General features: G+C 39.9%; 2 protein-coding genes across 3 annotated transcripts in view; both read left to right on the forward strand.

Moving 5' to 3' along the window:
• Window positions 1-8,726, forward strand: part of LOC102985964 (plasminogen activator inhibitor 2) — a 14,657-nt gene extending 5,931 nt beyond the window's left edge. Inside the window, exons 3-8 of one of the 2 annotated variants that reach the window (XM_007105106.4) lie at window positions 1,605-1,724; window positions 3,291-3,419; window positions 3,937-4,054; window positions 6,649-6,791; window positions 7,283-7,447; window positions 7,763-8,726. In XM_007105106.4, coding sequence (XP_007105168.1) covers window positions 1,605-1,724; window positions 3,291-3,419; window positions 3,937-4,054; window positions 6,649-6,791; window positions 7,283-7,447; window positions 7,763-8,167 — 1,080 coding nt within the window. In that variant the 3' untranslated portion in view covers window positions 8,168-8,726. The remainder of the gene's footprint in view (window positions 1-1,604; window positions 1,725-3,290; window positions 3,420-3,936; window positions 4,055-6,648; window positions 6,792-7,282; window positions 7,448-7,762) is intronic. The other variant, XM_007105107.4, reaches the window with a different exon arrangement.
• A 3,772-nt stretch (window positions 8,727-12,498) lies between these two features.
• Window positions 12,499-20,903, forward strand: part of LOC102985689 (serpin B10) — an 18,351-nt gene continuing 9,946 nt past the window's right edge. Inside the window, 6 exon segments of the mRNA XM_028480713.2 lie at window positions 12,499-12,601; window positions 16,039-16,215; window positions 18,045-18,113; window positions 18,564-18,707; window positions 20,608-20,691; window positions 20,694-20,727. Coding sequence (XP_028336514.1) covers window positions 16,048-16,215; window positions 18,045-18,113; window positions 18,564-18,707; window positions 20,608-20,691; window positions 20,694-20,727 — 499 coding nt within the window. The 5' untranslated portion in view covers window positions 12,499-12,601; window positions 16,039-16,047.

The following is a 20,903-nucleotide window of genomic DNA, read 5'->3' on the forward strand; positions in this document are numbered from 1 at the left end:
CTGAGCCTGCGCGTCCGGAGCCTGTGCTCCGCAACGGGAGAGGCCACAACAGTGAGAGGCCCACGTACCGCACAAAAAAAAAAGAGAATGAAAATGCATAACTGGCAAGATGGGTGTGAAGATTAGAGAGAATAGGAGAAGCACGTGGTAGAACTAAAAGTTATCATAGCTGACACTTATAGTGCCCTAGCCAGGCACCTTTCTAAGAACGTTTTATAGTTTACCCACAGAATACAAAATCCTGTGGGGTAGGTGCGCTGATTACCATAGTCCTTTCATAGAAATGAGAAATTTAGGGCAAGAAGAGGCCACACAGCTGGTAAAGGTGACATAGTTGTAATGGAATAAAGGAACACCTGGAAGGGATAAACTCTTACAGAGCATAGGCGATGTGAGGTCAGCAGGAGTATTTTTACCAGCTCTTCTCTTTAGGGTAAGGCCACGGACCTGCCCAGGCCAAGCTGCCTCTCTGGGCACGGTGCATCCCTGAGCATGGCCCCGGGTCACCTCACATCCCCCCCTCCTGCAGGGACTCTCGCAGTGACTCAGGAGGCCTTTAGTGCTAGCTCCGAGACCCCATCAATTTCCTTAAAAGGGAGGACAACCGGAGAAGCTGTTACATGAAATATTCTTCCCTTACGTGGTGGCAGAGTCAGACCACTTCTTTTCAAAGAGTATTAGGTAAGACTTATAATGTGTGATCTGAAGAGCAGAGAGAGACCCCACAAATCCTAACACCTCTCCTTCCAGCCTAGAAATTCACCACCTGCTGGACAAACCTGCCTTTCCTTCCTTAGCAGAATGTCTACCATCGATCCACTTACCAATAAGCTCCTCCTCACCTGGGACCCCACGGGAATGGGACCCAAAGGATGTTGGGGGTGGGAGTGGGTGGGTAGCAGGGCCAGGCTCGGGGGTGCTGAGACTGGCTGAGCCAGGCTGGGAAGGCTCCAGTTTGGGGGAGGGGAACTGAGGCCCCTCCCGGGGCCAGTGTGCACCTACCAGCCTCACTGTTATCTGGATCTGCTACTTACAACATAAAGAGATTCATATTGTCATCTTACCTCTGCCATTTGCCCCCCACATGGACAGATGTGTGGGATTACTTTATGTGTAAATAAGGTATGTGCAAATATTTTAGGTGATCCCTGTTAATATTGAGTGACCTGCTTTTATGTTTAAGCTAGCTGTGGCTTGTAATTTTTGACAGGTTAGAAGTGTGTAATATATAAGGCCACTGAATAAAGAGATACAATGTTGGGAGTTAACCTTATTGCTTCCTTCAAAATACTGGCATGTTTTCAAGGCAACTTATGGGTTGGGTTATAATTTAGATAATTTAGAGGTTATAAATCATCTCAACATAACAATTTGCCGTCAAAATGGCCAGCGTATGAATTAGTATAAAATAGTTCGTGCTGAGTCCTGTGAAGGAAATTTCTGCTGGCTGACACGTTACATATGAAGAGCATCTATTCTTGTTGCCATACACAAAGGCAGGAAACGAGACGTAGGACCACTAGGAGGTACTTGATAGCCATTGGTTTAAAAATTAAGTAATGTAGCAGAAAAATGTACCCAATTCTCTGGAATTCCAATTGTAGGTGCTTCAGTTTAACAAAGTTGGAGACCACAAAGTCACCCCAGACACCCAAGAGATCTTCACCAGTTGTGAATTCACACAGAAGATCCGGAAGGGCACTTATCCTGATGTTATTTTGCAGGTATCTGATTCATCCATTTCTATTTCTTTTGTATTTTATTTCCAGAATATTCTTGTCTTAAAATCACAATATTAGACAGGGAAGGAACCTAGTACAACTTCCCTCATTCATAGAAAGAAAACTAAGGCTCACAGTCCTTGAGTAAATATCCTACTCTGATAAGTAGGGGCAGAGCCAGGGCAGAATGCAGACTTCATGACTTCCAGGTCAAGACTATTTCTAAATTCTATCACCCCACTCTGCCATTAGTTGGGTATGTATAATTTGTTCTAATGCCATTGTAGAGACTCCTAGAATACACGTGCATAGATGCAGATTTCCAGAGTAAGGGGTGACAAGTAATTGAGGAATGGAGAAGGCCAGGCTTGGTGACTTCATGAAAGGTCATTGACCCTCGAATATTCTTTATGTCCTCCCCTTCTATCTCCTATGATCTATCTATCTATCTATCATCTATCTATCTATCTATCATCAATCTATCTATCTATCTATCTATCTATCTATCTATCTATCTATCTATCTAATCTCTTCAGCTAATCTATCTCACGTAGTCATTTCTTTTCCCAATACTCCATTTCCTTAAACACCAGCTATCCAGCTACATTGTAGGAGCTGGGCGTAGACGCGCTCCTCTTGGTAAACAACTTCCATACTCACACTCCTAAGTTAGGTTATGGGGAGACACCCCACATAGCTTTCTTCTTGGGAATGCTGATTCTCCATCAGCCTGTCAGCCAGGGAATTATGGACTTAGGAGGGGAAGAGGGCACCTTCAATATGGAGATTCTGCCAGGTCTGAATGGACAGCTGGCAGTCCATCTGCAGGGCTCTGACCTCTGCTTCATCCAGGCGCTGCTGTGACTAAGCCCTGTGTGTGTCATAGTGCTTACAAACTTCAGGTTGGGAATTGGAATTTCCCTCAATTTCCTGCTTTCTAAAACCGAGATTTTCCACTTCACAGACTACCCCTTAATTATAAAACGGTAATTGCAGAAGTTATATGAACTTTTTTTTTTTTTTTTTTGTGGTATGCGGGCCTCCCTCTGCTGTGGCCTCTCCCGTTGCGGAGCACAGGCTCCGGACGCGCAGGCTCAGCGGCCATGGCTCACGGGCCCAGCCGCTCCGCGGCACGTGGGATCCTCCCAGGCCGGGGCGCGAACCCGGTTCCCCTGCATCGGCAGGCGGATGCGCAACCACTGCGCCACCAGGGAAGCCCCTATATGAACTTTTTAAAGAACATTTCTAAGGCAACATTTTAATATCATAAAAATTGCTTACAGACTTTGTAGTTTAGGAAACTGTCAAAAGAGCCTGACTTTCTTCTAGGATCTTGGTTACTTCACGGTTAAATCCAATCCAAAGGCACAGTAAAATCTGAAACAAATAAAAAAATTATCTGCTTATCCATATCAAGAGTATTTCCTCAGAGATTCCTCTAAAGTGCCAGAAAAAAGTATACTTTAATACAGCATTTTATTGATGTATTGGAAAAAATACCATTGCTTAAGAAATATCTTGTTTAGGAGTCTTGAGTTATATAAAGAGAATCTCTCCTTTCTGTTTAAGGCACAAGCTGCAGACACACTCCATTCATCCTTCCGTTCTCTCAGCTCCGCCCTGAACACGTCCACAGGGGAGTATTTATTGGAAAGTGCCAATAAGTTGTTTGGAGAGAAGTCTGCAAGATTCAAGGAAGTAAGTGAAATCTGCGATTTAAATGGCAGGGCCCCAAACTTACAAGGAGGTCAGTTTTAAAGCTGTTCTGTCTGATTCATGCTGAGAGAGTCAGAATTCCACATGGGCTCCCTTAGACTCCCTAAGGCCATTGGACATTATCCAACGCAGCTATCCCTATGCTCCCCCTGTGGGGGCTTTCTCTCCCTGCTGCAAAATTCCCACCTGTAAGTCAAAAGTCAGGAAGAGCACAGCTGATTTCCAGAGCCTCTATCCCCACACCCAACTTCTCCCCTTGTACCCAGTGGTCATAATGCAAAGCGTGCAGGAGAGCAAATAGAATTGGGACTGGAGTTGGGGGTGGAGGTGAAGAGAACACATATAATCAGCCCCCCTAGCCAACCTCCACCCCTGCCCCTACCTCAGTCTCCCCAGTCTTGACAGGAAGCCTCTAACTTATAATTACACCAAGGCTTGTTCAGTATATATTCCATGTAAACTTTGTCTTTTTTTTTTTTTTTTTTTTTTTGCTTTAAAGAGATACATGCAGCTCTCCAAGAAATATTACTCTACAGAACCCCAGGCAGTTGACTTCCTAGAATGTGCAGAAGATGCCAGAAAAAAGATTAATTCCTGGGTCAAGACTCAAACCAAAGGTAAAACCAAGGAAATAGTTTCTGCTCTTCTTTCCACTTAGAAAGCTCTTATGTATTTTTTTAAAAACCATCCTTGAACTTAGCCCTTACTCCCAACCTTAGTTATTTTGGTTAATATAACCTGATTCTTGTTGAGCCATGTGGTGTTTTAAGTGAGAAAAAAATAATTGAGGTCTACTAATAGAAGACATATATTCAGTACTTAAATAATCTGGTTTTGGATATTACCTTAGAATAGAATATAAGAGGAGACGGCTCTTTTCTAACATAGGAAATATCAGTATTGAAATAATTGTGACTCTGTGTCTACTGTGGACAAAAACAAAGAAAAAAGGCGTGACCTTCAACTGAGCAATTGGTGTGAGAATACTAGCAATGGAAAAAGGAGGGATCATAAAATTTTAACTCTTTCTTCTGTTTCACCATACAGAGTCAGTATGTTGTCAAGTTCTTTTGGTCCCTGCTTCATCTCTCCTGGATTGTTTAAGCTACTTCTACCTTTGTAACGCATGTCCTTAATTCTTTTTTTTTTAATTAAAAAAAATTTTTTTAACATCTTTATTGGAGTATAATTGCTTTACAATGGTGTGTTAGTTTCTGCTTTATAACAAAGTGAATCAGTTATACATATACATATGTTCCCATATCTCTTCCCTCTTGCATCTCCCTCCCACCTTCCCTATCCCACCCCTCTAGGCGGTCACAAAGCACCGAGCTGACCTCCCTGTGCTATGCAGCTGCTTCCCACTAGCTATCTATTTTACGTTTGGTAGTGTATATATGTCCATGTCCCTCTCTCACTTTGTCACAGCTTACCCTTCCCCCTCCCCATATCATCAAGTCCATGCTCTAGTAGGTCTGCATCTTTATTCCCGTCCTACCCCTAGGTTCTTCATGACTTTTTTTTTTTCTTACCTTAGATTCCCAACCAAAATCCCACTACCTATTAGTAGTGAAGCTGGGGTTCCCTCTTCTTCTGAGCCTTAGTCTAATTCTGGAATTCTTCAGTTGGATGTTTAAAGTGTTTGCTAACTTAATGCAAAATCGGATTTTCATTTACCTCCTGTGTTTAAAACATTGTTTCAAGCCATAGTGTGGCGTCTTGGCTTCTTAGTTACCACACTGGAAAAAACACATGAACTAAGTTCTTTAGAATTTTTAAAAATTGTTTTGTTTCTCTGAAAATAGTTGATCTACTTTAGTTCTTCATTTCTAGATTTTTAAATTACTGCTGTAAAATACTGACACACCACTGACAAAAATGAAGCAGAGAAAGTGAAGATTAACAGAAGTGAAAGTAAAAAGGGATTGCAAAATTAAAGAGACACATGAAAGTCTTGCTTTTTTGAGACGAGCAAGAATTTCTCTTCTCTTTAAGCATTTGTGTTGAATGGCTGTAAGTCAATCAGTGGAATTGCCAAAACAATCAATTATTTGGGCTGATTGTTTTAGAAAATTTTATAATAATTTGAGACAATTTTTGTTTTATTTGTTAGAATCAAATACTAGTTTTTCCATATGCATTACAGAGTTAAATAAAGTCCTAGTAGATTTCTGTGGTAACCAAGAATTTTAATTCCCTGAGGGATATATTGACTAGAAATACTGAATGACTATACTGAAGCTGGGCAGACTACAGTGACCTTTTTGTTCGAGTCCTATAATTGTCAGTAGGAATGGAAGATGGTGGAATTCTGACCAGCTGACAAGCACTGCGACCTTGGGAGGGTTGCTAATCTCTCTTACTATGGCGTTCATTTGTGTAAAATGACAATAATAATACCTACTAGAGTAGCTGTGAGGATTAAATAAAATTATGTATTTAGTGGTTGAAATATTGCAGAGCAGGTATTCACTATAAATGGCCTGTTTCTTAAACCAACTATAAAAAAAAATCACGCTCAGATGTTATCATTTCTGAGAACCTTCTCTGACTCCTCACTTGTTTACTCCCTTCTCTGTGTTGTCATTGTTCTCTGCATTATTTCGCTCCCTTATAGAACTTATGACACATTGTTTCCTGACTGATTTAGAATGTCTCTTCCAATATTCTAAGTCCCACCAGGACAAGTCTTCCTTTCTCACTTCATGAATCTGTGCTACTCCTGGTGTAGGTCTAGCACAACTTCCAAAAAACTGTTTTTGGGTCAATCAACGGGTCAGATGGATAGGCTGTCTAGACCAGATCTTGAAGGAGCCCTAGTGACACACGTACTGTGGAAAGGCACTATTATGTTCCTTAAGTGACTCTTTTTCACTCCCATCTGAATTAACTAACTTCATACAACTACAAAATTTTGAGAAACAGTATAAAAGGAACTTACATTTTTTTTCCAAGTCTGATAGTAATTCTAAACCCTAATTGCATTACTTCTTCATTTTCTCTTGGATTTTGCAAACCTCAGAAATTTGTTCTCAGTTTTACTTATAATTTAGGTAAATCGAGAGAAAAACTTAAGCTTGAAGATCAACATCTCTGCAGAGTTTGATAAATGTGGATGCTGAGTTTGATGGTGACTCAGAAGATTCAAGAAATCATGATGACGTCACAGCTCTTAATCATGGAACCTAAACATATATCATATTTTCTGTAGGCAAAATCCCAAACTTGTTGCCTGAAGGTTCTATAGATGCAGAGACCAAGATGGTCCTGGTGAATGCTGTCTACTTCAAAGGAAATTGGAAAACTCCATTTCAGAAGAAATTAAACGGGCCTCATCCTTTCCGTGTGAACTTGGTACGAGACAATGAGACAGATTTTCTTAACATATATTTTAGGGTCTTTGACAAAATAGAGAAAGAAAAGTTAGGGACCACTCACTGATACTTGTACATAATTTGCTAGTTATAGGTTATGCACATTGGATAGTTGATTGACTCTATTACATTTTGTGATCTGTCAAACTAGATTAATAATAATATCCAACTCAAAATACTGTTGTAAGGATTCAACGAGATTTTTGCAGAGCTCTTGGCCCCTAGTAGGTACTCAACAAATGTTTCAGTATTATTATAATTATAATTGTCCATCTTATTACTCATGGGTATAATCTTGAAAAAGCTAAATAGATCAGAGCCACTGTCAGGGTATACAAATAATTTATTTTGCTGATTTTTAGAAACATAGTTCTTCAGCACGAAAGCAGAACCCATTCTCTTTTACGTCTGATTGTAAATCTTTTGACATCTTAGTATCTACCTTCATATTTTACTCTTTAATAATTTTAGACTCAGCGCAAAGCAGTACAGATGATGTTCTTGCACAAAAAGCTGAACATTGGATACATAGAAGACCTAAAGGTCCAGATTCTAGAACTGCCCTATGCTGGATATGTCAGTATGTTCCTGTTGCTTCCAGATGGAATTGCTGAATGTTCTACTGGCTTGGAGTTGGTAAGGCATTCCAACTTCCATTGTTTTAAACTTCTGGGGCTAAACTTACCTTGGCATATGTCTACAACTTGGGAAATGGTGTGCAGTTTCTCACGGAAATATGTGAATTGGTTGAGAGGAACAGTGCCAGGTCTCACACTTTCCTTCAAAACTTAAACTTATGTCATACATGCTACTTTCTTGCAAAATTTTTACCAAACTAGTAAATTTTAATGTCACCCACGCTATAGTGAAGTTAAAGTCACTGATTGTCAACATTAGAAGTTGTTTTCCTTCTCTGCTAAGCACTCATTGGTTTTGCTTTTGGATTTGTAGCTGGAAAGTGAAATAACTTACGACAAACTCAACAAGTGGCTCAGCGAAGACACCATGGCCGAGGATGATGTGGAGGTGTATGTCCCCCGGTTCAAATTAGAACAGCATTATGAACTCAAGTCCATTCTCATGAGCATGGGCATGGATGATGCCTTCAGCCAGGGCCAAGCCAATTTCTTAGGCATGTCTGAAAAGAATGACCTGTTTCTGTCTGAAGTGTTCCATCAAGCCTCTGTGGACGTGAACGAGGAGGGCACTGAAGCAGCTGCTGGCACTGGGGCCATTATGTCAGGGAGAACTGGCCATGGAGGCCCACAGTTTGTGGCAGACCATCCTTTCCTCTTCTTTATCATGCACAAGATAACCAAGAGCATCCTCTTCTTTGGCAGATTCGCCTCACCCTAAAGTGAAAGGTTCCGTTTCTGCACAGGATGTTGTAATGTGAGGTATAAGCCTCAGAATTGCTCTAAGGGCCAAAAATTTAGCAACCTTCTGTACATATTTCTGTTTTTCTGAACAACTTCTATTATACAGTGACTATAAATACAAAAGTAGCTTGACATCTGTCAATCATAACATTACCATCCTATTAGTCATTTGGTCTCCTAAAATGGGATGGTATCTCATTTAGTTCTTCCTTACTCTTAGTTTATTTTATAGCATTACCTTTTACTGTATTATTTATTATTTTATATAATGGCTTTTTATTATTGTTCACTGTCTAGTGTAGCTGACACAGTTACAGAAGCATGCCAACACTTATTTTTCTTTCTAAGGAAATGTACTTATTTGTTCTTATAATGAAGGATGAGTAGATGTCCTTCCATGCCCTTCTGTAATAAAAACCTAGAAGAAAGCATTGAGCAAAAGGAAAATATAAGTGGTGTGCATTTCTAGCATTATGTATCACATAGATGTGCCTGTAACTTATGGAAGGTTGTGAATATATAAAAAATAGACATGTTTCCACACAACCATTTGTTTGTTGTCATTCTGTTAGGTCTTTAGGTCATAAGACCTGTTTATCTTGATTCTCAGGAATCAAGTATCATGGCTCATTTGTGAGAACCAAGAAACAATAAACAGAATAAAGGAGCCAAAGGAGAAGCTGCTGTAGAGCACAGGGAGATCAGCTCAGTGCTCTGTGATTACCTAGAGGGGTGGGATGGGGGGTGGCGGGGAGGGAGACGCAAGAGGGAGGGGATACGGGGATACATGTACACATATAGATGGTTCACTTTGTTCTACAGCAGAAACGAACACAACATTGTAAAGCAATTATACTCCAATTAAAAAAAAAAAAGGCAAAAAAAGGAGCCAAAGGAATAAGCCGACCGTCTTGCAAGGAGCTCCAATGTTGGCAGGGGGGATGGAGTTGTGGGAAAAATGGATTTGAGCTGTCTTCTCACAGCAGCAAAAGGTATAGCAATTCAAAAGAATAGTTTGGGTCAGAGTCCTTTGGGGACACCTGTGTTCAAACCTCAAGGACCTCAGGAATAAACACCAAGTCTAGTGGTCCAGACATAGAATCAAGGTCATATTCATTGATTGAGGTGAGTGTTCAGAGGGGTAGAGATGAACTGGCCTCAAGAGCAGGGCAACATACAATGGGAAACATTACATAAGTGTGTTTTCCTCAAATAGCACTGAATGCTTTTGAGTGGATCAGAGAAGAACATAATTTAAGTCCTAAGAACGAAGGAAGACCTGAGGTTTAAGGGAGCTGAGCTGGCTGCAGATCCTGGCTGCAGAAGTGTGGCTGGATCCTGGAAATGTATTCCGGGTGTCACCGTCCCTACGATGAAAGCCAGGGATGGGTGACCTACTGCAGCATGGTGGCTAAAAAGGTAACCTCAGGACATTGACTTAACTGCATCCAAATCCCAGTTCTAACACTTATGAGTCACTTAACCACAAGCCGGGAAATGATGCTTCTTCATGCTTCAGTTTTCTTTCAGCGTAAACTAGGGAAAACAATGCTTTTCTCATGAGGTTGCTGTGATGGTAAAATGAATTCATACAGAACAAGCAATTAAAAGAATGCTTAGCATGTACAGTACTTAATACATACTAGTGATAACGATTATTTTCTTTGTCAGTAATAAAACCGTCTCACTGTCAGCTGGTCAAACATAGAGTCCCAGAAAATTATTCTCACAATTTTAAGGCTTGAATTGTGGTTTGTTTCCTCTAAATCAGACGTTCTTGAAAAGTAGGGGTTCTTCCTTGCATTCTCCTACTTACTTTTAGATTCATATTTTAAATGCACTTTAATAATTCACTCAGCAATGCGATAAGTAGTAACTTTCTGAATTGTTGTGAGTCTTAAGATACTCATATTTCACCATGATTATTGAATTAGAGCACGAGTATAGAAGTCTAGGTTCAAAGCATTCTTCAGCACTTTAGGGCACAATTTTATCATCTTCCAGCACCAAAGTTGCGGATGGGAAAGTTGATGTCAAGATAATTCTTGCTTCTTGTAGTTTTAATTATTTTATTTTTGTTTTTGATGATGTTCTTGATATTTCATTGCATTAAGAGTCTTTTTAGGGCTTCCCTGGTGGCGCAGTGGTTGAGAGTCCGCCTGCCGATGCAGGAGACGCGGGTTCGTGCCGCGGAGCGAGGCCCGCGTACCGCAAAAAAAAAAAAAAAAAAAAAAGTATTTTTAAACTGTTTTAAAATTTTATCTTGCTCATCAGGAGATGTTTTCCATCTGGAAACTTGTACCTTGGCTCATTTTTGGGAAAAGTCTCAGCCATTTGCTGTGGCCTGAATGTTTGTTCCCCCAACACATATGTCGAACACCTAATCCCCCCACCAATGGGATGCTCTTTGTAGGCGGGGCCTTGGGGAGGTCATTAGTGTTAGAATTAGTCATGAGGGTAAGTCCCTGTGACGTAATTAGTGTTCTTATAGGGAAATGAAAAAACAAAAGCTCTCAACCAAGGAAAGACAAGTAGGCGACCATGTGTGAACCGGGAAGACAGCCCTCAGCAAGAGCCTGATCACAGACCTGCAGCCTCCGGAACTGTGAAAGATGAATGTTTGTTGTTTAAGCCACCCAGTCAGCAGTGCTCTGTTATGTCAACCCAGACTGAATAAGAAAACCATTATCCACCCAACTCTCTCAGCCCCACTCTCTTTACTCTCTTCTTCCGGATTCCTATTTGCATAATATTGATGTACCTAGAGTTCTTTTCTCGGTTCTAAAAGAGTTTGAATACCTAGTAAATTCATGCAATCTCAACATCAAACATCATGAAAAGACTAGAGCAAAAACTCTCCCTCCCACCCCGCTGCCCATTCACACAGCTCCTACTCCCCCATCCCCATTAGCGATATCTGTACATATTGCTAAATAGTCACAGGGCAGGCCACAACTAACAACAACAAACAAACAAGCAGAATTATGCTGATATTACTATGTTGTTAACCTAGGATACCATTACTCCTTTCTCTTTCCCTGCCCCCTCCGAACAGGCATCAAAATAATGCAAAACCAAAATTTTATCAACATAACAATATATCAATATATAAAGATTTTAAACAAGAGGTAAGTGGAAAGCAATCTGAAGAAGGTTTGTGGGAAAACATGAATAAAACTTAGTCTGTGTCTTTAGAGAAGATGAAACAATTTCTTGGCTGGCTCCCCAGAATCTATATCGATGCATTAAATGTAACATAAATAACTAGAGCTGTGCGGTGATGCAGCCCAAGTCACTCTCTGGTGGAGCGCTGGCAGTCAAGATGGACAGCCCTCTATCTAGAGCCCCTGTATGATACTTCCAGCTAATCATAGTCTGCAGGCATCCTGTGGGTAACAACATCTGCTCAGCACATGTCAGGCAGGCACCACGGAATTTGCAGCCACAAGTTGCATCCCCCAGTGAAATTCAAAGCCACATTCTGCTCTGGGTTCCACATCAACATTCGACTATTAAACTCTGAGCCACTTTACCATGTGTGCCCCATGAAGAGAAAAACAGAAACCGCGTGAAGAAAAAACACACAGATAGGTTACTAACAAAGATAATTCTCCTTTCCCTCAGTCCCTTCTGGACTGTGCTCCATTCCTGTCTCTCCCTCTTCACCTCCTTCACCATTCCTCCATGCCCTGCATCCTGTTATAGACAGTTTTCCCTTTTTAATAAATAAGGAGGAACATTCACAGGGAGAAACGGAAGAGAAGCAGAAAGTGACGAAGCAACATTTGACCCAGTAACTGTGTCTAAAACATCGATCCAGACCCCATGTCCCTGGGGTGGGGACAGTGGACGTGGGACAAGTTGGAGCTGTGCTCGAGGTTCTAAACCGTCACCCAAATGAGAAGAACAGAAACGTTGCTTGGACGCTTCACCTAGTACCTTATGAGCAACTTTAACAGTAAACAGTTCACCAATAATAGTCTCCATTTCCTAGCCCATTGTTATTATACTAATTTAAAACTTTCTGTTGTTGAAAAAAATAAATCTACTGGGGAAAACCACGAATTGCTGCCAGTTGGCAGGCTCGAGAGAACATAAGCCAGGAAAGTGTAAGTTACAGTTTGTTAGAATTCCCGTCTGTACATGCAGACAGACTTGGAAAATGTGGGTAATTAAGTAATTCAGGCAAAACCCTGTCTATCTCTCTGTCTTTTTATTTGAGCTTCTGGCCAAGATGAAGTTGAAAGGAAGAGCGTATGGGCTTGTGAAAGTGAATCAGAGGGTAGGGCTGAGGAAAGGGTGGTGCTAGAAGTTTTAAAAATTATTTCTACCGTTAAAGGTCACTTAACTCAGCCATGGTCTCTCACTAAAGGAACCAGTTGCCAATTCTGGCCCCGTGAAAGAAAACAAGGTATTGTAAATAGCTCTTTGTTTTAAAATGTTTGTTTACGTTTTCTTTCTTTGTTGAAGTACCTAGCTAAAGAACAAATTATCAAGACTCCCACAAAACAGAAGTAATAGATGAAGGCCAGCCCCCAGGAATTCTGTGCAAGTCTGAGAGAGTGAGCCCTGAGCTGATTCAAAGTTGGTACTAGAAAGGGGGCTAAGCGGGAGAGAGCGTTCACTTCCAAAGACGTCAGATAGTTTTACCGTGAATTGTGAAACTGTGAATGGAGTTTTCTCCGGTCACAGTTTTGGATTTGCTACCTTTGTATCCGTCAACATAGGTGAAAAGAAATAGGGTATTCTCAGACGTATTGAACCAAAACCCTTCTAACCCTTCAGAGGAGTGGACTTGGCAACGTGAATTTGACCTTAGTCTCCAATGTAGGGAACTAATGATTGGACCCTGTACCCTCCCACCCACACACACCTTCATGTCTTGGCTACCATTCCACGGGCCATTAGCTTTCTTCTCTTTCTTGGAATAATCTAAGTCCCTAACCTTACACTCCATGCTCATCATAAACCCTCCCAGACTATTAATTCCCTCAGAAGTGGCTTTAGGTAAATACAGAAGTGCTGCGGATTCAGGGGGTCCTTTTCTGGTATGCACAACTCCACCAAGTAGGCAATATCATCAGTATCACTGGAAAGTCAGGAGGCCTTGGATGTCCTCCGATGGAAAAGGGGAAGAGAGCCCTCCTCCAGCTCATCATCTTCCCTCTTTTCTTCCTCCTCCTGTTCATCCTCTTTCGCCACCCAATCGCTCCCTTTTACCATAAAACCTTAAAGACAGTAAGAGATAATGACAAAAGCATTTGTATTTAGAGTCCAGAGAATGGGACTGCAACGATAGCTCTGCTGTTAGTTAGCTGTGCATGTTAGCACATTTAACCTCTCTGGGCCTCAGTTTCCTAGCAGATAAAATGAAGCAATTTGACTAGAGGGATTCCAAGGTTCTTTCCAACTCTGATTTGCGAAGAGTATGCATATCTTTGATGAGACATATTGATGAGTGATACTATCCTTTTCTTATTTTCATATTTCTTTAGCTAAGCCCCTTTACAGATTGAGACTTTACATATTTTGCATATGTACGTATATTCATATGTATGTAAACTGATATATCCATATATATACCTTCTGAAAATTGCAAAAGAGCTGTTCATTCTGAAAAGGGCATAGTTGGCTTCTGATCTAGACATTTATGGTCTTTTCTGAAAAGATCACTGTCGAACCCTTGTATGGATAAATTATTGCATGTAGAATCTCATCCCCAAATTCTGCATCTTTCAGAAAGCACTTTTCACTGCCGGGATAATTTTACCCAGCACTGGCTGGCTTAGCACTCCTATACTTTATTTTTAAAGGCAGGAATTATTTTTCTTGTATGTCCTGGGCTACACTTGATATATTAATGATATTAATGAGAGAATTAATGAAGTTGAAGATACCTGGATATTAACTTTCCACAAGAAATTAGCTTTTTCATTAGAGAGAGTTATTGTTTTCAGGGATTTGTTACAAGTAACTAAACTTTAGAATAACCGTAAATACTAAGTAGAAAGGTAAAAATCCTCGGCCTTAAAATAGTAGTTTCTCCTCTCCTCCCTTCATAGTGATTATGCTTTGGCCACGGAGCCAAGCATTTTCCATATGAAAGAATTCATGAGTTCTTAAAAGATAAAGTTTAATATACAGGCAGTAAACAAAGCATCATTTGAATGAATATAGCTGTAAAGAAAATAGGGAGGTTATTTCCAAGACAGCATGGGATCTGTCAAGGGAAATACTTATACACAAGTTTCGAACATTTTATGAGGGTGTAGAATTGCTACAAGAGTAGAGGTTCTTGCTTTTCTTCTTTAATAAAATAATGTTAGCCTAGGATTATCATCAGCTTCTGAAATAGGTGGGAACCTACGACTAGAGATGATTTAGAGGCTGGGAAGCTGTTTGGTTAAGTGTAAGCCTCTGACGAGGAGGGATTTCAACAGTACCACTGTTAATCCAAGTCATGATGAAACCAAAACTTTGCCTACACTTGCCTCTCCCTTGATTCAACCAGTGAACTAGACAGATCTGACCTTTCTAAAGTTCTCATTCGAGGTTTCTCTGAGGGCCAGGTGATATCAGTCCAAGACCAAGTTCTATACACCATTGGCACTAATGGGAGTTTCTAGGCTTAGGAATTTGGTTTATTTTTAATCATTTAATCAGCTTGAGAAATTATTTGGCTGTAAAATGACAATAGATTGAACTCACTATTTCTTTGATAGAGACCCAGTCTAAAAAGACTTAAATGAAAATATCAGGGTAATTAGACGTGAAATTTAGAAGTTGGATATAATATTTTTAAAAATGAGAAAGCTGGAGTTCCTTTGTTCGTTAAGATTGGTTTCAGAGGGTCTCATGTGAGTGAGAATAAAGGCAAGCAAGGCTTGAGTTCTCTACTTCTCTATAAGCATTTCCACTAAACTGTGAAAGATTTCAAGTTTAAATAGATAAAAAATGGTGGCCAGAGCCCAAACTATAAACACTCTAAAAAAGAAATAAACAAGTATTTGTAAGTTTTCAATTTGTGCAAAGTCCTGAGGTGGGTGTTATTGGATGCGCAAAGCTGAGTAAGAAAATTTTGCTCTCAAGGAAATTATCCTAGAGTTGAAAGGATATAAATCTATGAAAACAGACCTAGCAGTATGATAAGCTCCACGCAGGTGGCAAAAGCTATTTTATGGGTCTTTGGTGGAAGACATGCTCCTGTGAACCCCAAAGTTCAGAAAAAGCTTCCAAAGGAAAAGAAGATCTGGAGCAGAGCTGGATTTCAAGAGAATAAAGGAGGATAAAGGAACCAGGATATCATATATCAAGGTGTGAAGGAATAAAAAAGGTTAAAAAGTATAAAAATATGGATGAAAGATAAGTGAGAAAAAGTACAAAGCTGAAAAGGGGTATAATTATTCCTCATTTACTGGGTAAAGTCAGTAGGCATGTGGTGTGTTGATAAGAGTCACTGGGCTGATTCCTCTGCCATTTATATCCCGGCATTTTCAACAGGGAGCCGCTAACTGACCAGAATCCAATTGTTCTCTCATGTGAACTAACTCTGAAATTTGAGCCAATTCTCTTAAACTCTCTGGACTTCATTCCTGAAATATTTAAAATAATGTTGCAGTGGAATTTTTCTAAAGTTTATTCAGCTCTTATGAGTGTATATATACATATTATATATATATATAATCAGATATATATATATATAATCAGATTGGATAATACATTCTTTTGTCATTTCAATGAAGGGTAATTAAAAAAGATAATTATGTAAGCCAACAAATCCATTTACAAAAGTTAAATAAATGGAAAGGATTATTAACATGTTCTCTAACTCTGCTTTATTTTTCTTAGATTCTCCCAATGGACTCTCTAGCAAAATCTGTCAACCAATTTGCTCTGGAGCTTAGCAAAAAGCTAGCTGAATCTGCTGAGGGTAAAAATATCTTTTTTTCTCCCTGGGGCATCTCAGCCTCCCTGGCCATGGTGTATTTGGGCACCAAAGGCACCACTGCAGCCCAAATGTCCCCGGTGAGTGAGAAGGGTCAACCATCCTCTGTTGCCTTCAAATGAAATGCTTTCCTTGTCTTTTGTTCACTTCTCTCCTGAAATCCAAATAGCCCACGTTTTACAACCACGACCTCCAAAATAAAAGACACACTTAAATAAATTTTCTAGACCATAAAAAGAAGTCTGAGAAAGTGAATCAATTTGCACACTCTTTCTAGGAATACCGATTAAGAACCTGTGTTCTCTGGCAAAATCAAATGGAGAGATGATGAGGTTATCGAGTTTGGTTCAACACCAAAAACAATTTTATTTTGATTATTAAAATATTTCAAGAAAGTAATGGCTCATACTTTAAATAATAGAATTAGTCATCATCTTTCTAATCTCAGAAGGATTTTCTTGAAGAAAAAAATAGAAAAATCAAGTGAATCCTGTTCCTCATGCTTTGTTTGGTTGTTACTTTGTTTGGTCCCTGGTTGTCCAGATGAATCTAAAGAGCCCATTAAGAGCATTAAAATAGCAAAACAGGATTATTGTATAAGCAATTATCAATTTGATGTAAGCATCCTCAAGTCATAGCGAGTGTATGTGTATGTGTGTAGCCTTACATAGCAAAACATACCAAATAGCCATATATATGTGTATCTGTATCTATGCATGTGTAAACATATAAATATATGTGTGTTTTAAGTAAAAATAAAAAATAGAAGAGGGTAAATTCAGCTCTAAATCATACAACGATTGAAAGGCCAAGTGACAAAATTTCCACCAAGAGGCTGGCCTCTGTGACAAGTATGGAAATGGGCACAGCCAGAAGTTCTGAATGAGACAGGCAGAATACATACTCTGTCAGTTTGGGTCTAGGATATCCCCCTTATGCTCGTAATTTACAAGATATTGTGTGGTTTAAAAATAGCAACAACAAAATCTTGGTTCACAGAAAAATCCTGGTTCACAGCCAGTTAATAATTGGCTCATTATTAAAAGGTTTAACTATGAATGTGATAGACGTAATCTTAGATAAATGTCAATTTGCTTCCACTCCATATAAATATATTGCTGGGTGTTGCTTACCCTTGTTTTATTTCAATGTCACTGAAATATTAACAGCTTCAGTTTGCAGTTGAGATTAATGAGTTGCTTAGGGACCTCCCCTTTTCTTTCCCTATGGCAAGTGGTTCCTGTCTGTCACCATGTGTCAGCACAAACTTTGGTAAAATAGACTTTATTCCTTTCTGTAAGCTGGGTCCAGGATGCATGCAGGAGATGGAATTACCGCTTTGTTTTCTCAGGGGAAACACAATGTCCACATCCTTCCTGTGACCTTTCACATGAATTGCGGGCGTGAAGACAATGACTCTATCTCCATATGTCAGACGGTGGTAGGCAGTGAAAACTGAAGCGCTTAAGTAGAAAAAACAACTAAAATTCCTGAATTTTCCAGGTAACCGGGGCAATGGTGGCATTTGCTTAAATTATCTAAGAGATGGTCTCAGTTGAATACCTAGGCTTCTTTTCAAAACAATCATAGATAAAAATGAAACTCGGAAAACATGAGAATTTTACCTCTAAGGCTATTCCCAACATTATCCTCAACGTCTCATAAAAAGTATTAAAATAAAGAGACTAGCAACTTAAATTCAACTTAAAAGGTTATTTAAAAGCAGCTCTTGACTTACTCTTATTAGGTCAGGTAACACACCATTTAAGTCAAATCAGACCTCCCTTGGTTCATTAATTATATGTTTTGTATCTATAGGAACAAATGGCTTGTAGTTGCTGATGTGTATTTCATATGATTACATCTCTGCAAAGTGCACTCACGTATTGCGTTTTTATTGAAATTACAGGTTCTTCAGTTTAGCAGAGACCAGGACAGCAAATCTTGTCCTGACAGTTTTGAAAAGAAAAGGAAAATGGTATGTCTTATATTTCAATATCTATTTGATAATTAAGGAGAAAGCACTTTTGGCACATGTATTTTAGTGGCTAAATTAAGCAACCTTTAATAGGTAACTTTTCTTTAAAATACATGTTAAAATTATGGGAAATTTTTTAGAGTGCAGAATGTCTACACTTTTTGGAAGGGTAACATTCTTTTCCCTTATCTCTTCCTTTCCTTCCCCTTCAAAACTACTCTACTTTTAACATGGTTCTTACTTCTGCAAACTAAGTGTGAAGAAAATGATGTCCCAACAGCTATTACATTCCTGCACTAACAATACTAAAGAGAACATTTTTTTATCTACCATGCAATCGATTTTGGCCTTTGTTCGTAAACTTTAAATCATTTCATTTACTATAAGTTGTTCGTATACACTTAGTTCTTGTTCAACATTTTTATTTGACCAATTTATTTTCTTTTAAAGGAATTCAACGTAGGCAAGGCTGAAGAAATACACTCTAATTTCCAGACACTTATCTCAGAAATCAACAATCCCAGCAATGCTTGCATACTTAAAACAGCCAACAGGATCTATGCGGAGAAAACGTATCCATTTCACAATATAAGTGCAAACATCTTATTTCAAGCTGATGGGAAAGAGTCACATGAGATCAATCAATAAACTCTTTGTACTTTTCTCCAGGGATCCCAGGGACAATCTTAATGTATATGGAGTATGTGGTCAGCATTTCCGATAAACAATCATTTAGCCTGACCAATGTGTCAAGTTGTAAAGGAGACCAATGTGTCAAGTTGTAAAGGAAACCAATAACATATTTCAAACCAAATCTGGTGATCAGATCTTTATGCCCAGAAAAAAGGGGTACACCCCAGGAACAGCCCATGAAGGCTCATAGAAATGTGGTTTATATAATCCCTGGGCCAACATTTGTTTCACGGGAAACAGAGCAAAAGATATAGAATAACTCGATATGGTGAGTCTGAAGGAGCAGAGAGGGTGGTGTGGTCATAGGAGTGTGGCAGGAGACTGTGTCCTCAAGAGCAAAGTTGACTTTGGGATCAGGTAAGTCACTTCACATCTTGACTTCAGACACTTTAAGAAAGATTCTTAACATGGAATTGCATCAACTTCTCTTCTGCTCTGATAGTTGAGACACCCACAGTGCAGACCATGACATCATCCTCAGTTCAGATGCAAGGGCTCCTCAGAGGGGTCAACTCCAAACCAAGCCAAGCATTTACTTCTTTCATGCTGGTCCATCACATCCTTTGGCACACTTCAGAAGAAAGCCAGAGGACCCAGGTGCCCAGTGGGTAAGGAGTAAGGAAATTGAATAGGGAGAGGGATAGCAACAGGAGAAGTCAAGCTATCTTGTGATTTCAAGCAGTGTTATCCCTGCCCATACCCAGTGAATTCCGGGAAGCTCAGAACTTGGGCTTTGCTGTTACTAAAGGCAAAAAAGCAGCCAAGGGAAGTCTTAAAGACATTTTTATTACTGGTAGTCTCATGCACTCAGGTTTGATTCATAAGTAGGAGACATGATTGAGCTGGGTGGGCACTTGGTAAAAAGAAGCACACAGAGATACAAAATGGTACGTCTTTTAAAATATCCACAAGCCCTAGCTGTGCACAGAGAGGTTGATCAGAACCCACAAGTCAAGACAAGGAATAGGTACCTCGAGAATGTTTACATTTTCTTTTTACTGGATTATAAATCGTACAGAATGTAGACTTCATAATCTCCAAACCACTGCCTGGAAGCTGAATTAACTCAATCCTTTTTAACTGCACACAATTCCTCCATAAAGTAATAAACTGAAGGAATGCCACAGATGCCCTGGGGAATAAATTATGTTTCAAGGCAGGTGCCCTCCTAAGCAGCAACCTTGGTTATAGCCCACTTAGGATGATGGCCCCTGAGGGGACCATCAACAGCCCGAAGGAAGAAGCCTGCTTTTTCCCTTAGAATACCTGACGAAACCTTTGACCGGTCTTGGAAATCGGTTTTCATGGCAGCCCATAGTTTCGCTCAGAAGCCCTCCCCAGGCTCTTGGGTGTTTAGAGTCCATAGCCGGCAGCTGCCAGACCCAGGGTTCTCAGTCTGGCTCCGTCTCTGCCACAGAAAGCCAAGTACAACTCCCAGTACTCCTTGGCTGGAGTCGCTCCTGGGATTCCTAGAATGGTCCTCCTTTTCAGCCCAGCCCCATTTCCCAAGGACGAATAAAAACAGACGAAGGTGTGGAGGCTCCAGAGCTGTGGGAAACGGGCCTTCCTTCCATACCTGCGGCTCTGCATGGCTAGTCCGTGCCCAGCTAAGTTTATACAGGGCGGTGTTTCGTTTTTAACCAAAGCTGGAGTGTGGAAAGGTTGAGGGGAGCAATGGGGTGGGAGTTTGCAATTGTCCATGTAGCTGGGGTGTGTTTTTTTTTTTTTTGGATAATCTAAATAGACTTGTTATCGATTCTGGAAAAATTCTACAAAAGGAGATTTTACCTATATCTTCCAGAAATATTTACAAGACATGAAAACATACTTCGGCACAGAGCCACAGTCTGTGAACTTTATGGAAGCTTCTGACCAAATCAGAAAGGAGAGATCAACTCTTGGGTTGAAAGCCAGACTGAAGGTAAGCCTTCTCCAAGGTACTCTCAGCAGTGTGCTTTCTCCAAGTATCGCTTTATTATTTTGAATTTGTGTTATGTGTAAGTATAGGCATTTCTTAAATAGAACTGTGGACACATTCTAAATATTCAAAACATTTGTTTTATTCATGCCCATAATTTTTTTTTTTTTTTTTTTTTT

The sequence above is a fragment of the Physeter macrocephalus genome, chromosome 19 (assembly GCF_002837175.3).
Source record: "Physeter macrocephalus isolate SW-GA chromosome 19, ASM283717v5, whole genome shotgun sequence".
NCBI classification, from domain to species: Eukaryota; Metazoa; Chordata; class Mammalia; order Artiodactyla; family Physeteridae; genus Physeter; species Physeter macrocephalus.